The sequence below is a fragment of the Lytechinus variegatus genome, chromosome 14 (genome assembly GCF_018143015.1).
Source record: "Lytechinus variegatus isolate NC3 chromosome 14, Lvar_3.0, whole genome shotgun sequence".
NCBI lineage: Eukaryota > Metazoa > Echinodermata > Echinoidea > Temnopleuroida > Toxopneustidae > Lytechinus > Lytechinus variegatus.
Window position 1 is genome coordinate 18,082,129 of NC_054753.1, and position 19,933 is coordinate 18,102,061.

The 19,933-nt window shown below is 38.5% G+C and overlaps 1 protein-coding gene across 2 annotated transcripts in view; it reads right to left on the bottom strand.

The window, feature by feature from the left end:
- Positions 1-281: 281 nt before the first annotated feature.
- Positions 282-19,933, bottom strand: part of LOC121427749 — a 32,376-nt gene continuing 12,724 nt past the window's right edge. For both annotated transcript variants that reach the window (XM_041624294.1, XM_041624295.1), the window contains exons 2-7: positions 15,989-16,288; positions 11,162-12,706; positions 9,479-9,677; positions 5,156-5,225; positions 3,746-4,098; positions 282-3,064 (exon numbers count right to left, since the gene is read on the bottom strand). In XM_041624294.1, the coding sequence (XP_041480228.1) occupies positions 921-3,064; positions 3,746-4,098; positions 5,156-5,225; positions 9,479-9,677; positions 11,162-11,953 (3,558 nt within the window). In that variant the 5' untranslated portion in view covers positions 11,954-12,706; positions 15,989-16,288 and the 3' untranslated portion in view covers positions 282-920. The remainder of the gene's footprint in view (positions 3,065-3,745; positions 4,099-5,155; positions 5,226-9,478; positions 9,678-11,161; positions 12,707-15,988; positions 16,289-19,933) is intronic.

Sequence of the window (19,933 nt, forward strand, 5' to 3'; positions counted from 1 at the left end):
CTCATGTAGAAAGAACATATGATCTATGGATAGATGTGATAAAAGAGGCAATTCAAGTGAAATATATACTAAAGTAATGGGAGAGTTGTTCACAAGTGACATCACACATCTTTGTCGCATTGCCAATTTGCTATCTCCATAGCATTAGTGATCGCAATATTCAAATGCTCATAACTTTCTCATTATTTGTCCGATTTTTCTCAAACTTTTGTTGATCTGTTTCTTTGATTTTTCTGTTTTCACACAAGCTATCTTGTTCCAATGTTTTCATTCTCCTTTAAGTGGCCGTCCAAAGAAAATTCAATGAAATCAGGGGTCTTTCAGGATTCCGAACCGATCATTCAATATGGTCTTCAATGGCCTTTAAGCTGTCTCTAAACTAACTTTCAAAGGTCTTGTTATGTCTTTCCATGATCTTTCGGCAGTATCTCAAATTTACTTCGCAGATATCACTCAAAGACCAGGGTAAGAATAAAGAATGTCGTAAGATCATTTGTTGCATATACAGTATCTCGGAAAGACTATTGAAGAACCATATTGACAGATCAGTATAGGACTAGTCTAAGTTCAGCAAGACAAGAAGTATCAGTCAGTCTGCCAGAGTCTTTCCACTGATTTTCGGACTATTCCAGAGACCACATATTTCAGCCATCTTGGACACTGCTGAAAGACCTCTAAAATTTTCGGCCCTCCAAGGGTCTCGGCATTTTTTTTCTTGGAGGGGGGGGGGGGGGGTGGCTAAGCCGACCAAAAGGGGACGATTTTCTTCTCTGAATTAAATAGCGTTAGATGACCCAAACCGTCTATTTCCAATGCTCTTCGTTCTCAATCTTCTTCTTTTTTTCATTATTTCTCTCTTCTCTTTACAATTCTTCACTATTTGTCAGATCAGTGTGTTTCCTGATGAGAGTGGCCTATTTTCACACCATGGCTACCTGAACCCTTGGTTGGTTTCTCTTAGTCTCAATGTCCATGAAGTCAACCTTCTTATGAGTCGATAATGAAATACCGGACTCGCTCTTCTCATCCATTGGTGATGACCTAGTCAAACCAATGTCAGACCTTTCTAAAAAGTCATCGTCTCTGGTTGGTTTGGACGTCGTTCTTGCCCACTTTTTGGGGTATATTACATAGAGATTCCCGTCAATCGAAAATCCGCGCATGCCAGTCAGTGGGTAAGAATTAACCCCTACCAGTGTAGACTTCGGGAGTCCCTTTCCCAGTGAAACTGCTGTCGAAAGCTCTTTAGGTTCCCCATTTTTGTGCAAACCTATTTCGTTTTTTGTCGAATATGTCTGCCTCGGTTCTTCATTTGAATTGTACTCTACGCTTTCCTCGACACCATTAGCTGTGCCTAACGACGAATGTTTGGACATGGTGAAGTTGTCGTTTACTTCGGAAATAACATCTTTCAACTGGATTTGGAGATTATTTGGGGACGCTCTGAGAACTCCGGATAAGTTTACATCGTTTTCACTTTCAGTTAACCTGTCTTGTCTCTTAAGAGGAAGTGTTTTCTTGGAAGTCCTGATTTCAATGTGACCATTTCCCAAAGTATCTATTGATTTGACCGGTATGCTGCCAGCCCCTTCGCTTTGAGTGTCCAAGCAATCCAAATTTTCTTCAGAATTCTTCTCTGCATTTTCTTCGACGCCTATCTGGGAGGCATTGTCATTTGCAGTTAGAGGTAAATGGTTATTGTCACGTCCATTGTTACTAGATAATATATCTTCTGTATCTATGAATCCCTGGTTAATATGTCCCTGCATGGCTTGCTCAACGTTGAGCCACTCAGGTGTTTCCAGTAGAGGATCTGCGGTCTTTTGCTTTCCATCAGCCGATCGCTCGACCACATCTCCGACCTTTTCTAACGTCCGAGGGGTAATGTTCTCACTCGAGTCGTCTTCATCTGCGACGTAAACTTTGCTCACAGAATTTAACCCATTGTCCAGTGAATTGACCCCTGAGGCACAAAAATCTTGCTGTTCATTAGAATCACTTTCCTCCAAGGATTCCGTATCGTCTTCGTGAAACATTTCTTCTGCATTTTGCCTTTGTATCACCGAATGAGTTGAAGACGCCGACCGTCGGACATCCTCCTGTAATTTCCAGTTTGACATTATCTGGGCATTTGTCTTTGGCATTCGATGCACCTTCTCATGCTTTGTGTTAAGCATCGAAGGCAGATTGTGCGAGCTCCTACTGCAATCTAAACCAGCTTCCTCTGCTATTGGAGCTAGAAATCGATAATCAATTCGGTTACTTCTTTGGGAAAATATTGGTTGGACATCATCCAGGTCACCTATACCCTCAGCTGGCGTGATATTAATAACCGGTATCAGGCGACTAGGGGATTTCGTGTCGACCATTTCATCTGATTGTAAGGTCTGCCTTTCATTGTCATGCCGCTGCGAATGTGATAGCATTGCCTGTTGGAAAGCTAACGTCAAAAGGTGAGGATCTGACGCTGATGGGCCATGGATCCGGATATCTTGCTCTCGTACCCCATCTCTTGATAGAGATATATCACTGTCGCCTATCGACAAATCGTCATGAGACTCCTTGCCAATTAGTCTTTCTCTCCGCGAGTCTGTTTTCGTACCCAGAGATTGTGGTTCACTACTTCGTAGTAACTTTCGTCGATTTGAACGCCCCATTATCCTTCCTCTGATTTCAGCTTCAAATCTGCTGAGTTCCTCGTCCTCCATGTCTCCGTCACTTCCACTTTCCATGCTGTCCATAACCAACCCGGCCAAGTTGGGTCGTGTTACATGCGCCAAATTTGGTCTCAGGGGTCCTTTGCCATGAAATACCGCGTCACCATCTCTATCAATGTCGTTTTCGGTGCCATAATTTTTTACAGCTGCACCATCTTCGCCTACCACAGAGGATTCCACGAACTTTTGAGGCGGTTCCTGGATGTAGAAGATTCTTTCAACAGTTTCATTTGACCCTTGACCTGGCATATTGACCGGAAGTGTGATGAGGTACCCTCCAGCTTGGTCATCATCTGAAGGATCATCATCATCCTCATCATCTGGATAACCATCTCTTGGGGATGAACCTTTGATAGAATAAAGAATAATATATGACCTATGAAATTTACACGCTCTTTTGTAGCATAATGTTATGATAAAAAGTATTCATATTTCATTCTCAACTTTCCTTTTTACATGTGCATCTCGGAACTGTTCAAGGAATCTCCTTCAAATTCCCTTGAATGTTTTATTTTTCATTCAGGAGGCACCCATATTTTTTGTTAATATCATTGGATTTAAACTTCTTCAGTTATTTACCTTGTTTGGTACCGTCATTAGTGCAATCTATTTCGAAATGTCGAGACATTATACCTTCTCATTTTGACACATCATCCTTATTACTTTGACATGTTGAGATACGTTAATTCGCCTACAAAGTCTAAAGGTAGCATATCGAGATGGTAAGATACGCTATCTTGCCAGGGGCCAGTTGCAGAAAGAGTTGCGATCAAACGCAACTAAAAAAAACCCTCAAGCAACGTGATTTTCAGCCAATGAAGCATCCGTACTCGGAACTTGCGCTTGATATTTGGACTTGCGTTTAAAAGCAATTCTGTCTGCAACAGGCCCTAGGTCGGCTCTTAAAAGATACCATGTCGACATGATGTGATGCGTTATAGTGCAAATCGGACACTATGCTATTCAAAGACAGGACACCCCTAGGCTATCTTTACTACTTATTGTTGTCTGATAATCTATGATTATACCTTGACTTGAGCTACTCCCACGATCACCCCTTGGCGAAATACTCTCGTTATCATCCCTCAGCGAGCCGCCATCAAACGACCTCCTGCATACCAATTCGCCATTCGCTCCTGCAGATAGCAAATAAATCTTAGAATCAGTGGGTAGGATTCCCGGAGACGAGGTTGGCGGGTGGGCGTCATCCAACGTAGGTTGGGTGTGGCTTTCAACTTCGGCTTTAATCACATTTAAGCGCCCATTGGGTGTGGCTGCTTCATCAACTGGCCTTTGCTGAGATGCGCTGATAATGTATTGTTCACTTCGATCCCTCGTTCTAGGAATTCCCAAGTCTACAAAAGGCGTCATGTTGTTGACTCTGCAGATTAAAGGAAGCACAAGAAAGAGATGATGTAGAAGACTTAATAAAAAAAATGAGCAATGTGACAAAATTATCCCGACAAATTTGTTTTCCAGAGCATAAAACTCTCTGTTTAATCATCTTATATACTAATCCAAAATCATTAAAAAAATCAACTGTAAATAGATGTGTCACCTTGTAATGCTGACGACCACCCAAAGAATATATTTTTTTCAAAATAATCATTACATTTCGATTTAGAATCCCTTTGTACATAATAATTACTGAAAACTAAAAAAAAATTAAGGAAAAGAAAGAAAAATATCAAGGGAAAGGGGTACGTTTGCTGAGTTATAAGAAGTTCATGTTTTCATGGAATTTTTTTGGGGGGATAGCAAATTTTGCTACCCATTATCGTGCTAATTGACTGTTTTTGTGACGTACTAGCTAGTGTTGCAAAAAGGGCATAAAGTATTAAAAGGAAACGAGGCAAGGTGTGATTTTAAGGATTAATAATAATGTTGGGGTTTGCTGGAAGGGACTCGATGTCATCAAATGAACTGGCAGGGATTTGCATTGCTTGCACGTATGTGCTTACGATGACAGTTTACCTGATGATCATGAACATTTTTTTCTTTTTCAAAGAAAGTCTTTATTCAATATTTCTCCACGACGCATATAAACAAATGCAAAATGTATGTGATACATCAAATTCAATATCATACGTATACACAATACATAATTTGAATAAGCTCGATGTGCCTCGATTCATCAAGATATACAATAAACTTATTTTGTTGCATGTGCATAGTTCGTTCTATCTCATGCTGATACTTTAATTTCTTTTGAAATGATGAGAATGATAAGTTTCCTTTTAAACATTTAGTTGAAAAGATATAATATTTGGCATATAAAATATCAAAATTAAAAGAAGAATTTCCAGCTGGTATGCCAAATACAAAGTCATTAAAAGATAATTTTATTTCACTTTTAAGAGTGTATTTAAAAAAAATCGACGAGTAAGGGGACATTCCCAAATTAAATGAGGAATAGTTTCCAATAATCATGAACATACCTTTGTCCGTTTTCTGATCTTATGATTCGAGCTTGGCAATCCTCACATCTGACGTCATTAGGTACGTCATCTGTTTTTTAAAAGCAAATATGTTTTTTTTATATAGTGCATAATCAAAATATTCTGACATAACTCTAAAGTTACAGTGGAATTCTCGAGGTCTTCGGTGCAAATATACAATATCGGGCAGGAAATGGCTTTATTAGGCGGTATGTAAGCTACTCAGAACTGGTGACCATCTCGTTTGTATAACAAGATACCCAAAACCTAACGTGGAAAAGGGTCCTCGTTTTTGCATGAACCAAAAAATATTTCCTATGATTCTCGCAAAGCAGGGGGGAGGGCACACTTATGTATGAACGGCATATTTACATATAAAAGAATGACTATGACTCTTAATAGTCATGATATGGGGGGGGGCAGGCAGGAAATGCCCCCTTCCTGGATCTGCCAATGGACAAAGTTGCAAAATTTCTTCTATTAACTAAATGAATACATAGCATAATAAAACTTATATACTGATATATTTCAATTCCTATTAGCAAGATTTGACCAATGCGGTGATGTCAATACCGAAAGAAATTGGGAATGTACGACTCTCTGTGACACTTTGATCTTTGTGAAACACCCAAATGAGACCATTTAATCATGAGTGATAGATATTCTATTTACCAGAGTTTGTTAACAAGTTGAATAATTTATGAAAAGGGTAAAATAAAGATTTGTTTCTTTATCGTATACACGGCATTTTAGAAATTCAGATGGTAGTGCAATTTTCCACAGATGTAATGGATTTGATTGAATGAAATATAATAACTGGCTCTTTCATATAATTATTTTATTGAAAATAATCGAAACTTTGAAATGTCATAACTTTTCTTATTTTACATCCGATTTTGATGAAATTTTCAGCATTGTGCTTGTCTGATTTTTCTCTATTGATTCAAATCAACATTTTTTCTGAGGTGGACTTGACCTTTAAGCATGATACGAGTCATGGAATTGATTGCAAACAAAAACACCCTTACCCTCACGCGCCCTCACGCACACACACACCCTCACACAAACGCGCACACCCTCGTAGCCACAAACGCACACACCCCTCACACACAAACACGCATTCACCCTCAGGCATATCCCCGCAGACCCAGCGTTATCTCACACCAAAGAGTGTATTGAGATATTTCCCTGTACGCGCAGAGTATGAATTGGTCATTTGCTGCGTTTGCAAATCCTAAGCATTACTTTATATCCATCATAATTATGTTTTTAGGCTAATGTATGCATGTGGGCCAACAAGTTTGTTAACAAATAGATTATGGTTTGATTGCGTGGGCCTTTGATGTGGTATTTCGGCTGTGCAGTGCGTGGGCACCCTACTATTACTTTGTAAACTGTGAATTTTATGAAAAATTGCATGGCCATGATGATGTATGCATGTGTGTGTGTGTGAGACGGATGTGTTTATTTACATAGGCATGTGAGGGTACGTAATAGGGAGTAGGGGTGTGGGTGTGTGTTTAGGGGCGTGTGTATTGGTGTAGATATGTAAGTCGGCATTTGCATGGCCATGCACATAATGTATATTTATGTATACTTAAAAATGCAGAAAAGACATTCACACAACTCCACACACTAAAAACAAACAAATAAATAAAATCCCCTGCGGATTTCTTAGTACTAACAGCGTACAGTACAAGGTCAGGGGCATTTCGAAGGGGATCCAGGGGGGGGGGGGGGGGGGGTTGAAGTAATGTACATTGTTTGTTTTTGCTATTCAGATAATTTAGGAAGGCAAAGTGCCCCCCCCCCTTACTTGCCAACCGTAGATTTCCTGCTAGTAGCAGGGGCCGCGGAACGGTTTTCAAAGTGGGGGGGCTGACCATGCTAAAAATCACAATCGTATGGTCATTTTTGCGTTTTTGTACACGGTTTTGGAAAAAAGTGGGGGGCTGAAGCCCCCCAGCCCCCCCCCCCCGGTTCCGCGGCCCCTGAGTAGCAATATTCAAGGTAAAATTCCCGCAGTGTTTTTTTTTTAGTGTGCATGAGGTCTTGTGATTATCTTTTCTGATGACTTTAAAAGAGAGTTGCAAAGGTGCACTTATCATGAATATATGCAACTATTCTAGCACCAGGTTGAAGACAGAAGGAAATCATTTTATTCCCTTTTTCAGTATCCTTTTAAATTCCAACCGGTTTCCATGGATACGAGGAAACCTTATATTGCAATGGATTTCACCCATGAGGAGACATTACCACAGCTCAATTCGTTCGAAGTCATATTTCAAATTGACGTACATAATCGTGGTTTGTAAGTTAATCCAAGCTTGGTTTGGATACATACGAGTTACATCTTAAACTCTTATACGATTTCAGACTAAACTATTTCATAAATGACGTTACAGGCATTACTAGCGTACCTACGAGAAGTTGAAGACTTTTTTTTTGCTTGTCAATTTTCTTTCTGCTGTGAAATGTCCTTTATATCCTGTAGAGGACCTTTTTTGTAGATTTTTTTTGGCGGACGATTTTGCCCCCCCCCCCTGTGGAAAATCCTAGGTACGCTACTGGTAGGCATGATAGGGGCCTACATATTCGATTCTGTTTCCTGTTTATGTGCCTCGATCTTCATGCAATTTTCTAACGATTTAGTTACGATTTAGTGAGTGTGTGAAGGATGGTCCGATTTTTAAGAGACGTACGTGTATCAATCTCATATGATAATTTTTCATGTTTATGTCCGAGTATAGACCCTTTACACCAACAATTACTGGCGTGGAGGTGTGTTGGGGAGCTTGGGGGTCAGGTCATGGACCCCCTCCAAACCCCCAACCCCCCTCCCCCTAAAAAATCCACTACCGTGGAAAGGGGCCAATGGGTGGGGGAAAGGGGGGGGGAAGACTAAATATGGTATACTTTTCTAAACATAATATTGTCAAAATCTATCACAAAATCAGGTTTTCGTAAGAAAGTGTTACAATTTTTGCTCGCTCGCTTCGCTTTCTCAAGACTTTAAATTTTTTTAAAAGATGATCGTCCATTTTTGTGGATTCTATGGGTATTAGTAATTATGACTCTAACGTAAAATCAGCTCAGCGTATTTTGTTCAGATTCAGCAATCGACAGCATTTGAGTGGTTTTATTTTATTGATAATATTCATAATATTTATTCATAATAAAGAAGCCCTTCCAATTTTTATGCACCTTGAAATATTGAATGCGTGTATTTTTCCTATTTACTGTTTAAAGCATTTCTTTTATTCTAAAGGTGTGTGTAAGGGGGGGGGGTGTAAATCTGGTTATTTTCCATGTTTATGTCCGGGTATAGACCGTTTACACCAGCAATTACTGGCGTGGTGGGGGAAGCTTTGGGGCATGGACCCCCCCCCACAAACAAAATGCCGGGGGAAAAGACTATTCCTTTTCTAAACATAATATTGTCAAAATCTATCACAAAATCCGGGTTTTCGTATGAAAGTGTCACAATTTCTGCTCGCTCACTTCGCTTTCTCCAGACTTTTAAGAAATTTTAGTATGAGCGCCTGTTTTTTATGGATTTTATGGGTATTGGAAATCATGACTCTGACGTAAAGTCACCTCTGTGTCTTTTGTTGAGATTCAACACTTGTCAGCATTTCATAATAAAGAAGCCCTTCCAATAGATCCACCTTGAAATATTTATTGAATGCGTATATTTTTCTTAACTTTTTAAGAGTATTTCTATTATTCTATAGCTATGTGTAAGGGGGGGGGGGAGGGGTGGGTGTAAATCGAAAACTCGTGTTATTGCATTGTTTTATATACCTGAACACATACTGTGAAAGTGTTGTTAATAAAAATGAAACGTTACCAAAGAGAAGTTTAAGATTTAAAGCAGCCAATTGTATATAATGATCTTTTAATAAAAAAACATTAGGACCTAAAGTTCAGTGAAAGAAAGAGCGAGAGAGAGAGAGAGAAAAAGGGGGGAGAGAGGGGCGAGAGGAAGATCGACAGAGAGAGGAACATGAATTTCTTTTCGATTTTGATTGATTGAAGGACTGAACAAGAATGTAATTTATTCTTTTCAATTTATATATTCAACTATAATATACATAATACATTGGCACATAATGTATAATACATTCTGATCATCCATGGCGATATAAAATAAACATAACAAAGAAGAAAAATGTGTCCCTAAAAGCCTCATATGCGAGAAGGGATCACCAAGAATAAAACGAAAGAATAATGTATATCTAGGAGATAATTCAAGAATATTTTTTCAAATATCTCTTTCAAGGAGGGGGGCATGCCTTAAAGGGAAGAGAAATCTTTACTCACTGTATTGCTCTTCTTGAGTCGCTTGTTTCCTCTGTGCATCTCGACAACATACAAAATGGCAGAACGAAGAGCGATAATATGCACTAGATAAAAGCAAAATATAAGGGCTCAAGGCTGAGGATACAGTCAGCGTACGTAGAACACCAAACTCCCATCCAGTGCTAATTTCAGATCCAGTCTGGGTCAATATCAGAGTTATCTGAAAGAAAAGTAAAAAGATATGAAAACTATTTGTGTCAGTATTTATATGTTTAATTTCCTCTGCACATTTTGTAAGGTAGCACGTCGCCGTTAAACATAAAAACCTCGCAAACTATACTGTTATTTGAAATTGGGCTACAGTTCCGCACCTGAAGGTTCAAGACCCAAGTTCGTAGGATACATTTTTTTAAATCACATAACGGTTTTTGAAATTCTGCCTATGACTATGACGAAAGAAAAAAACTCTGGTTGAAAAAGAAAGGTATTTTCTCTAGGCACATGTTTATGTATTACGAAAGGTTTTAGAAAAAGCATTTATCAGGCCACGAAACGACACCTTAAAGGTTTACGATTGTGATAACCTGTCATTATCATTATGGACTGGCCGATTTTGATTTGTTTCTGAGCCATGTTATCATGATAATTAACATGACGATAGTGGTGAGGTTGTCATAATTGTAAGTTCTCTATAAAACGAACACTGGTGGTATTTTAAAAAGTGAAGTGTCAAGTGTGTCCTTAACGCACTTTGAAAAAAGAGCTGATCAGAACGTTTCTTGTCACTGATTTGGAACTTATCAAGGGCTCTACAGTGCTCAAGAACCGCTTTTTGTTCTACAAGGAATCATTTAAGGCTCTTTGTACAACCCCATACATTTATGTTGTATACACAATACCACGCAAAAAAATGTTAGGGTTCTTTACACCAGACAAAAAAAGTTTCTAAAAGACTGTTTAAAGGACAAGTCCAACCCCAGCAACAAGTTGTTTTGAATAAGAAGAGGAAAAACTAAACAAGCATAGCACTAAAAATTTCATCAAATTCGGAAGTAAAATGAGAAAGTAAAGATATCTTAAAGTTTCGCTTGATTTCACTATATGGGTATATTCACATCCTGATCAGTATGCAAATGAGGAGACATCATCCATTCACTTTTTCTTTTGCATTTTATTACATGAAATATGAAATGTTCATTTTGTCCTCATTGTCATGTAAAACGAAATTTGACTCCTTAGTGAACATGTGTAATTATCATTGTTTTAACATTCTGTGGTTGTCAAATCTGTAAGCCTTGAAATATTGTACGATTCAAACAATAAAAAAACAAACAAAAGGAATAGTGAGTGAGGGACATCATCAACTCTCTCATTTGAATATCACCAAGTTGTGCATATAACTGTTTTGTGAAAAGTATGGGAAAATTTTAAATATCTTAGCTTTCTTATTCTACATCCGATTTTGATGAAATTTTTAGTGTTATGCTTATTTGATTTTCCTCTTCTTATTCAAATTAATTTTAATCTGGGGTGGACTTCACCTTTAAAGATCATTTTCTGCTTCATTGAAGAACCAAAAAAGGTTCAAAATATGGGACACAGAAACATTACAATTTGCGACTTCATTCTAAGAGTGTATCATTGACGCACAAAATTGGACACGACACTTGACTTATCTATTTAAGGGGATGGTAAAATAAATACCCATAATGGAGCGGTACAGAGCCACACCCATATCGAAAGGGGGGTAAATCCATAGACCAGTGAGTGCTCCATATGGTGCAAGGTGGCGCCTTCTTGAATCGGTGCCTTCTTCTCCCGCACATCACGTGACGGGACGCAGAGAATGGACACGTGGCAGAAAAGTGTAATTTGGAACATGACATAGGTAAGCACGATAGTTGAGATCGCGAACGCCTGGGACCCTCGAGACACTGGCGTGAAATCCAAATGACAAACCGCGTTCGGAACGGCTTCAGAAGCCACCATACCAATTTTCACCATAAGAGGAACAGCTGCATAAACAGTTACTATTAAAATCCCGCCAAAAGTGACGAATCTCATCGTCCATGCGAACCGATTTGACGTTCCCTCCTGTTTGCATATAACGAAATATCTCTCTATAGCAAGACTCGTTAGCATCCATAAGGATCCGAACTTCAATGACATTACAATCCACCCGAAGAAATCGCAGACTGACTGGTGCGTGTCAACATTCCAAGAGGAGAGGTAGGCGATGGTTGACAAGAGACAAGGGATGAGGAAAAAGAGCATCTCCAGACATCCGTACATGAAAATGAGATCATGGACGAGTCTATTCCACCGATGTCTTACCGTCCGCATGGCTGAGCCTACCGACAAGAGTAAAATGAGATTACCAACGATTCCCATGACAACGAGAACAGCGAGCGAAAGGCCTGCTGCGATATGGTCAACATTCGGGATGTTGGTATCCTCAGTTGTATTGACCATTTTTTGATCAGGTTGATGTTCCATTGTCGGGGATTAAGGAAACGATATCCTTTCACAATACGTTTCACAGACTATGAGGAAATTATAGTTGCTCAACCTTGTTTGATCAGGCTTAAAATATCATCTTTGATGACGTTGGTTTTAGGTGATGACGTTAGCGATCTATGGTTATGCATGTCGTCGATTTTCCTTTTTAGTAAGAATGATGAAGTTGACACCTGAAGGCTTTTCCTTTAATAGCCGCTGTTAAATGTCAAAGACCATCTAAAGAATGTTTTTGATTCGTTACCAGATGACGATGACTTCCTAATGTGTCAATCAACACTCGTTTCCATAGATACTCTATGATAACATGCAAATGACGTTGCTAATATGTTGTCCATGGAGGTAATACCTAAATGCTTTTATTGATACTCCAGTTTCCACCAAGTCTAATATATTATTCTAAGGAAGAGATGTGTTGACTTGTTACTCAGATGATGATAATGTCCAATGGTCTTGGTGACAGTCAATGTCTATCCCTCATTCGGTCTAGTTTCATCCAACAGAATATTCTCAGATGAGATTGTTATTGACGGTGCTGACGATGGCGTCGATACAGTGGTTGTGACTGGTCAAGATGACCACAATGATGGTGGTCACGGTGGTGTAGCTTATCGCAGAGGAGGCGAAGGTGATGGAAGGCGACGGCGAGGACGATGATGATCAGATGAATATATTCAGTAGGCCACAGGAAAGTCAGATGGCTGTGCATGACTTCTTGATGCATCTCACCATCTGAAGGAGCAAATGAAAAAGAAAGAAAAAAATCACTTGGAATATCAGGAAATAGGTGAAAACTATTCTGTACATACGTAGGGTTGTTGTGGTTCAGTGGATTAGTCTCTGGACTTTGAACCACAAGGTCCTGGTTCAAATCCCATCGCATCACTCACGTCTTTTGGCACGGCGCTTATCTACATTTGCCACTCTCCAATGTTGGTATTGAGAACTGAATGTATTAGAGAGACTTCGCTCCACGACGCACAACGGATTCAAGAACAGAGAAAATGTCCTTCAAAATGAAAAAGAACAGCTAGGTGGTCTTTGTCAAACATAGATGAACCTGAACAACAGTTTCGTCCTAAGTTCCAGAGCTGACGAAAAATGCAAATATTATATGTCGTTTTTCAGAATCAAAGCACTGTTTTGTTTCACCAAATTTCGACAAAGACTACTGTTTTCCCAGCGGGCCCTGCTATTATTACTCCGGCTTTAGCTGGGCTGCCTTGGCTCTCAAGCATTCAAGGAATTAATCCTGCCGGGTACCAATTTACCTCACCTGGGTCGAGTGCAGCACAGTGTGGATAAATTTCTTGCTGAAGGAAAACACGCCATGGCTACGATTCGAACCTATGACCCTCTGTTTGAAAGGCAAGATTCAGAACCACTAGACCACGACGAAACAATTTGATATATTATATCTAGTTATACAGACAATGCGAGCACCAGGAACAATAAAGGCATAGGCCCTGAACAAATTATGTTTAATAAAGTTCTAAAAAATAAATCCTCATGTAATTTACAGTAACATAACACGATTGTAATATAACGTTATCGAGCAATAATTTCTTATTTCCCATTATGTTTCTCTTCCTTTCTCCCTCTTTTTCTCCTTTTTTTTTGAGGGGGGAGGGGCACACGCTCCCGTATGTATATGTGTATGTATGTATGTATGTATGTATGTATGTATGTGTGTATGTATGTGTGTATTTATGCATGTATGGATATAAAGTTCCTACCCATGGTTGCCACGCAGTTATGCTAAGTTTATAGTGGCAACTCCTGCAACCTTCTTTAATCATTTTGTTACAGAAAATACAACTTTTTAATTCCTTTGCTTGTCAAATAGTGTTGTTGTTTTTCGCATAATTTAGTCCGTTTATTGTATTTTCGTTGTTGAGTTTCAGACATATCAGTACATGAAATGAAAGAAAATAAAATAAAATACCAATCACGTTATTGATGGTTTAACACCTAGTCATTTCAGTCTACGCACAACATGAAATTAGCCTGGGCGTTTTTTCGTGGATGGTGTTAGCATTTCCTGAACCCAATCATAAGATTCCATGCCAAACTTGAAATTACACGATGGTAAATGTCTTGATATATACATGTATAATCATGAAAGTCCATCTGTGTTGGTTGGAAATAACAAAAATTTGAAACTTTATGTTATCGATGAGGTCATCGGTCATTCGGCCATCGCTGAGTAAGGCTTCGGGTCGTGTGGTCCAGTGGTTAGAGCATTGGACTCATAATCGCAAGGTTGTGAGTTCGAATCCCAACTCTGCCATTGTCTCCACTTTGATAAAAAAGCCCGAGAGTGATATCTGTCGTCTATAACGTCAGCCACTATGACTGATTAACCTAGACGTAAAACGTTTCATATGTAATTGGTTATATGCCAGCTTGGCGTTTACCAGCAAAATGCTGTCCTGCCGAGTTCCTACGGGAGTTACCACAAACAGAAGCAAACAAACAGAAACAGAAGTTAGCAGCCGAAAATTTTGAGGTAATTCTTGGATTTTTTCTTTGCGTTGAGACCAAAAGTTTCACCTTTATGTTACATGTATAATTGTGGAGATGGCACAGAGAATTTTTAAATGTTAAAGTTTCAACAACTCAATTCAAAATGGAATCCCGATTTCATTTTACCTCGCATCATCCTAATATCAAATTATTGAGCGCCTTTTTTTTTTAAATAAAGCAAATATGTTTGGGAATCCTTTACAGATCGATATAACCACATCGATTAAAACGGTTTCTGTAAAGGTCAAGTCCACTCTATAAAAGGGTGAAGGGAGTTTATCTCAATGCAATCGTGAAGCATTATCTAGCACTGTCAGATAGATATAAGATATGATTATTATTTGAGAGAACACATTGTATTGTGTGCAATTTATACAGGATTGATTAAATGAATTAAAACCGCATCCAGTAAGACAACTTGGCCTCCAGATAAGGGTGTTTTTCTTTTAGGTTAAACATTTTTTTAATACATCGGATGTAACAATTTCTCTATCTTATTCTCTTATTCCCATCGCTCCCCTTCGTTTTTTCTTTTAGTTCAACATCACTTCCTATTTTGTTTCTATATACCCACCCCTTTATAAACAACGACATCATCATCACCCTCGCCACCGCCACCACCACCACCATCATCATCACCATCATCACCATTATCATCATCACCATCATCATCATCATCCTAGTCTCCTACATCACCACCGTCGGCATGACCTTAATATGAATATAGAAAAAACATCAACAATCACTTGCCACGCTCAAGGTTTCAGGAAAATATAATTTAAAAACGCAAAAGAAAACGAGGACAACTTCCATGAAAACGGAAATGAAAGAAACGGCAATAATACACCATGCGGTGATGAGAGAAAATTGTATGAATAAAACCAAAATAGGTCATGCATTCGATTTTCAGATACAGGTATATTTTAAGACTCAACACATCACTTGTTTTCAGTTTGAATGGAAAATCAACCTTGCTCTGTAAATAAATTGCCTTGTTACATTAGCTTTCAAGAAATATCTGAAGAAGAAAAAAGTTTCATGTTTTATATGTTATCCTCTCTGCACTGTATTTCGTTAAGATCTTTTTTTTAATCATTTATTTTTTTTACCGCTCGTGGATGCAGATGGCACACATTATCAGCAAATGCTGTTTTTTTTTTCGTAGGGGTCATTAAATTTATTTTTCACTTCAGAAGCCTCGACTAATAATAATCAATTTTTGCATCATTTTCATTAACCGATTCTGTTGGCGTTACTGCGGATTATTTTTGTTGTTATAATCGTGTAAATTGTAGCAATTCGGGAAGTGATACCAACTATACTAGGCCTATTTTTGTAACTTACAACCTAAATTCTACTAATTTGGCAAAGATCGTTATAAAAAATTAAAAGGCTTACTTTTCTATTTTGTAATTCGTATAGATGCTCTCTGTCAATATTGAATTTGATGACAGCTATGGACTAAAGTAAATTTAGGAAGAAGCTTACCACATTTTATCCACTCTCCGTTACGACGTTTGGAGGTATTAAAACGATTGAATCTCCTAACTCCAAGGAAGCACTGCCTCCTGTGCACACAAGACAACCAGCGGTCAGGGGGAGGTGGATGATTATGATCATTCCCCGGCTCTATGGTTACCCAACCGTATGGAAATCGTTCACAAAAGGGGAAAAGAAATAGGACTTCGATTGAAGAGCCGGTGGCGCTGAATGCTGGCAATCATGAATACCTCAACCTTGAGCTATCCTATCGCACATCGCTTCCTCTTCGGGTGATGTCAGCTTCATCTGTAATGAACAAGACATACACAGCTTGGAAATTGATGAAGATATTGAGACGCTCATCAACGTGCGAGCGCCAAAAAAAAAAAGATCGCAGAAGAATTCTTTCCGGACTGAATGGCTGTATTGGAGCAATGGGGAAAAAGAGCGTTGTTTACATGACCCAACATGAGTTTACGTGGGTTTTACCGGTACTGGTGGTCTGATAGAAGACCCAAAGGGGTAGGAAGGGGGTGGTCGGGAACGCGGCCAATAGATGATTTATATCAATTTCAGGTTAAATTTATCCAAACAAAAACATATTGGTAGAAATCGAGCAGATGTTACAAAAAGAGATATGATGATGTATATGAGACGTTTTCGACGACCCCTGAAAAGCAGAGCATGTATAAAAAAAATAGAGATAACCTAAAACAACTATGCAACACACACAAATACACACCCTCACAAAAGATTAGGCTGGCCAGCTACGTCTAACTCATACATGTCTACTAGTTGTCGACACTTTCTATATAATAGATTTAACTCAGATTTTCAAATAGGTAACTTTTACATTGTACTTTAAACCGATACAGAGTTGTAGTGGAAGGCGGGGTAAGTTGAGCATAGGGGCAAATTGAGCCACATCCCACAGGCCAAATATGAGTGAGTCAGACATTGATGTGGTGTCATGCACTGATGATTAACCCTTAAACCCACCACATTGTTTTCAACTTTGAAACAAAAAGTACTTTTTACAGGGAAAAATACAAACTTCAGCCAAAAAAGAAAAAAAAAAGGTGTGAAATAGATAAGTGCTTTTAACCCACGCACGTCTTTAAATATAATAAAGAAATAAGAACAATATTGTTAGTCTAGGTATGCATTCTCATTCTCGTCACAGTCTTTTACACGATGGATCCATAATAACTGTGTGGATGTTTAAATATCGCATTAAGTTCAGACTGGGTTAATTTGAGCGAGCCAGCATGGGGCAAGTTGATCCATGGTAATTCTTATAGTAATTTATAATAAAATAAACAAAAACTTAAAAAGCCATTGATATGCAGGCAGAAAGGAGCAAATTCACATGACAGTTCTTTTTTTTCCACGAGGATGTTAGTATTTATAGAGAATTAGCAAGTGAAAAGACTTTAAATAAAAAATGACATGCTGTTTCTTCCCACATACATTTTGTACATAGTTTTTGTGGCTCAACTTACCCCAGACGGTGGCATAACTTACCCCACAGATGGGGCAAGTTGACCCATTTGACATCGTTTTTTGTCAAAGGTCGCAATGAATTTCAGTGTGGGGGTAGAAGTCATACAAAGGTGAAAAATGTTTCCCAAGTATCAAATTAAGGTACTTAATTCTTCAATATTATAAGTTATATCAGTTTTAATATGAAAAATGCAAAAAGTGTCACAACTTGCCCCGCTTTAAATTCGCCTACAGCTCCTAATAAGCAGGTATTCAAGGAAACATCAGCCTGTTTTTGTTTTTTACATAAGGTCGGTGGATAATGTTTTGTTGATGTGTATTGTAATTATGTATTTGGGAGTTAAGGGGGAAGATGTCTTTAACGTGGCAAGTTTTTGGTCAAAAACGAAGATTAAAAATGAAAATAAAAAACTTAAATACAACTAACTCATCAAGAAAATGAAAAACTTCTGTATGGAGAATAAGACATTTTCACCCGCCTGATTTGTAATAACATTCTTTTCTTGCAATCAACTAGGTAATATCTTGACGACGAAACCATATTTTTTCATTGGCGTAACATGTATGACGTCACTACTTTTGAGTATTATGCTATTGGTGTATTCAAAGGAACACTGAAGGAAGAAAGAAAGAAGTACTACAAGCATTATTAAAACATTGACTTTGAGAAGGAAAACGGTCACTGATATTAAACTACGTCAATTTATCCCTTCATGTACGAAGATCATTGAATAAACAGATGCCCGTTGACCTTGCCTATATTTGGTGTGTGGGTTTTTTAAGAACCAATAGAGGTTATACAGAAAGTGTTTGTGTTGGTTATATTCCGTCAATCTATTATTTTGGGTTCTGTAATTGTGTTTTCTATCCACGCGGTGATGTCGATATGAAAAGGATCGATGTCCTCGAGTCATAAAAGAGAGAGAGAGTGAGTGAGGGAGAGAGAGAAACAGAGAAAGAGAAGAAGGAAAGAGAGGGGGAGAGAGAGAGACAGAGAAAGGTGTGATAGCGTGTGTGTGTGGGTGTGTGAGTGTGTGTTAAGGCGAATAGGGAGTGTGATTGTGAGGGTGTGTGTGTGGATGTATGAGGGTGTGTGTATGTGTTTGTGTGAGAGGGAGAGAGAGAGAGGGGGGTGTAGATACAAGATGAAAACGATGCCATTTTTTAAAATTCACATTTTTAATCCCCTAACCATTATTTCAAATTCTACAAATGATACCAGGTGCTTATCAAGGAAAATGAAGAAAAAAATCAGGGGCTGACTTTCAGCCCCTAATGCATTAGGAATGTGCGAGGGAGACCGACGAACGAGTCGGAATCAATGTATTTCTTTTAAACGAATGCTTAAATTGTGTAATAAATTTGCAGAGTGTGATTATAATTAAGATTATATTAAGATTATATTAAGATAAAAATGTTTTAAAGTGCAAGCAAATGTAGACAATAATTTATATTGGCTTCTGCCAAGCTTTCATTTCTATACCATGTAGATGGGAACTCAGTTGCTTCACCTGGGTGGAGAGTGGCAAATTAAGTTTAAGGCCAAAATTATTATTATTATTATTATTATTATTATGCATTACTATGAATAGAAACACGAAACGATTGAGCGGAAAGCGATAAAAGTTACTTTGGGACAATCTGTTCCATCCTGATTCATGATTTATGTAATTATTGTCTTCTTTCTAATCTACTTGTGCTAAGGTAATCTAATTCTTATGTACCACACCCTAAGCGTGCATTGGATTTAAAAATTGTGGCTGCACGATGAATGATGAAACTGCTGGGATTAATGGCAATCAGTGACAGTGATTTAGTTTTCTTCGAGGCAGGAAGCGAGCATCCTTTGAAAGTGTCAGGTTGATATCATTAACAAACATCTCTTTCAAGAATGTCGCCTGTTTATTAGTTGGTTTCCATGACAACCAAGGGGTTGCTAGAAACGGAGACGGCATTAAATGTTATGTATATGCGTCGTAATCGCCCATTCCACAATTTTTTTTTAAGAAATAAAAAATTAAGTGAAGTTGCCTCCCTTTCCATCCGGCTTGAAATTCAAGGCTGGGGTAAAGGGGGGGGGGGTGGAGTAGCCTATGTGTATCTATAGTAACCCCATTGCAACTTTCTTCATTCAGACGTTAACTTTATTTTTTAAAATGTAAAGAACATAAGGGGGAGAATTAAACACCAAACAATAACATAAAAAAGTACAGTCCCGATAGGTACTGTAGCACTAACCAACCGGGTAGCCAGGATTTAATTTGGGAGGGGGCCAGGGCGGCGTGTCAACACTTAAAGATCGCGCGAAGCGCCCTCACTAGGGGAGAGGGTGCAGGGATGTTTTCAATGTCTCATCAAATTCAAATAAAAAGAGGAGGTCTCTTGCGTCTCTAGTACCGAATTCAACTCGAATTTAATTATGAGCACCACAAATAATTATGGGAAAAG